The sequence below is a fragment of the Tupaia chinensis genome, unplaced genomic scaffold, assembly GCF_000334495.1.
Source record: "Tupaia chinensis unplaced genomic scaffold, TupChi_1.0 Scaffold000024_1, whole genome shotgun sequence".
Classification (NCBI taxonomy): domain Eukaryota; kingdom Metazoa; phylum Chordata; class Mammalia; order Scandentia; family Tupaiidae; genus Tupaia; species Tupaia belangeri.
The window spans coordinates 627,745-629,422 of NW_006159454.1; the positions used below are offsets into that span (position 1 = coordinate 627,745).

A 1,678-nucleotide genomic window follows, 5' to 3' on the forward strand; every position below is an offset into this window, starting at 1 on the left:
ACGGGTGTGGCAAGGCCATATGCTTAGCGAGACACGTGTGGCATCCGTGTTTGTGACGGGCAGGGCTGGCAGGCGTGATGGGCGGGGGCCCGTGAGACGTGACGTAACTCCTTTCCCCTCCAGGCCACACAGAGCTCCAGCACCAAGTTCTCGAGGAAGAAGCCGCTGCCCTCCATCTCGTCCAAGTCCAGCCTGCCCCACGCCTCCAACCCCTGGTTTGAAGAGATCGTGAGCTTCCTGGTGGAGCAGGCGGTCTCCCTGCTCATCTGCAAGTACAAGTACGAGAGGAACCTCAGGAAGCAGCTGGGCTTCATCTCCTTCCCCATCACCGAGGGGCTCATGGACCTCCTCCTGGGCTTCAAAAAGATCGAGGGCTCCCGCATCCGCCTGTCGTCGCAGATTGACTGGAGCTGCCTGCTGCGTAAACTGGAGGAGGCCGAGAAGATCCGGCCGCCCTCCCACCCTGGGGCCCCGCAGCACAGTGCTCCTCATTCCAGGGTCTCCCAGCGCAGCACGGTCTCCCTGTCCACACAGCCTGAGCCGGCCCCCAACACAGACAAGGAGAAGGAACCAGAACCGGACCTGGACACGGAGTTGCAGGTTAGACAGCTGTTCAACCCCCAGGAACCCGCAACGCTGGAAAACGAGCCCCCCGCGAGTGCATCAGAGCCCAAACTGTCCACGTCCTCTGGCACCGGCATGGACTCCAGTCCCCACAAGTCGAGGGAGACGGTGAACTTCGGGGACAGCGAGGGCAGCGAGGAGGACGAGGGTGACGACGACGGGGACCATGTCCGTGAGGATGAGGACAACCTGAGCCTCCCTGACTCTGGAATGGAGGCCTCTGTCAGGTCCTCTGGGGACATAGGCCTGGGGACATAGGCCACAGCGATCCCCCATGAGGGTCCCACAGCCACACCAACCGCTCGATTCCCTGTTCCTCGTCCTGCCCACCCGCCAGCCTGTGCCATCGCGGGGGGTCAGGGGGAGCCCAACGCCCACGAGGGGCTTTGCTGAGATTTGGGGGAGCCAGTGAGGGGATAGACATAAAGCGTGTGCTCACCGTGTGTTCTTGTCCTGGGACTACAGGCTCCGTCTTTGCACCCGTGTCCCTGCCCTTGGGCAGCACCTTCAGAGGTCAGCCCTGGCCGCCACGGGCCATCGTGACAACTGGCTGCTCTCTGACCCCCTCGTTGTTCCTTTGTACCTGCTTTACGGTGTGGCCCTTTTTTTTTTTTTTCTTTTTGTAGAGGTTTTTGCTATAGGGTGCATGCACTCGCCAGGACAGAGAGAAAAAGACAGAGACAGAAAGGGAGAAGCCACGCCCCCCGGGGGATGGCCATGTTGTAATCCCTTCTCCTCTCCTCTCCTGGGAATTTGGGCACACACACATGCCCAGTTTGAATTTCAAGATCCAGGACCTGGACCATGGTCAAGCATGTGGGAGTTCAGGGCCTTCAACACCATGCCACCTGCTGGCCCCTTCCCTCTTTCATTCTGCTCTCGGGATATTGAGCACATTAGCACACATGCCCGGCGTGAGTTTTAAGCAGCCAGGTCTGGGACTCAAACCATGGTCAACTATGTGGGAGTCCAGCAACATAACCATTATGCCATCTGGTGGTCCTGTTCCCCTGACATTTTAACTGCCAGAAAACACATGCACTCCCCAGAGAGA

General features: G+C 59.4%; 1 protein-coding gene across 1 annotated transcript in view; it reads left to right on the forward strand.

Moving 5' to 3' along the window:
* The window catches only part of CCDC116 (coiled-coil domain containing 116), a 3,674-nt gene extending 2,792 nt beyond the window's left edge, over positions 1-882 (forward strand). Inside the window, exon 3 of the mRNA XM_027770703.1 lies at positions 124-882. Within this exon, the coding sequence (XP_027626504.1) occupies positions 124-882 (759 nt within the window). The remainder of the gene's footprint in view (positions 1-123) is intronic.
* Positions 883-1,678: the final 796 nt, after the last annotated feature.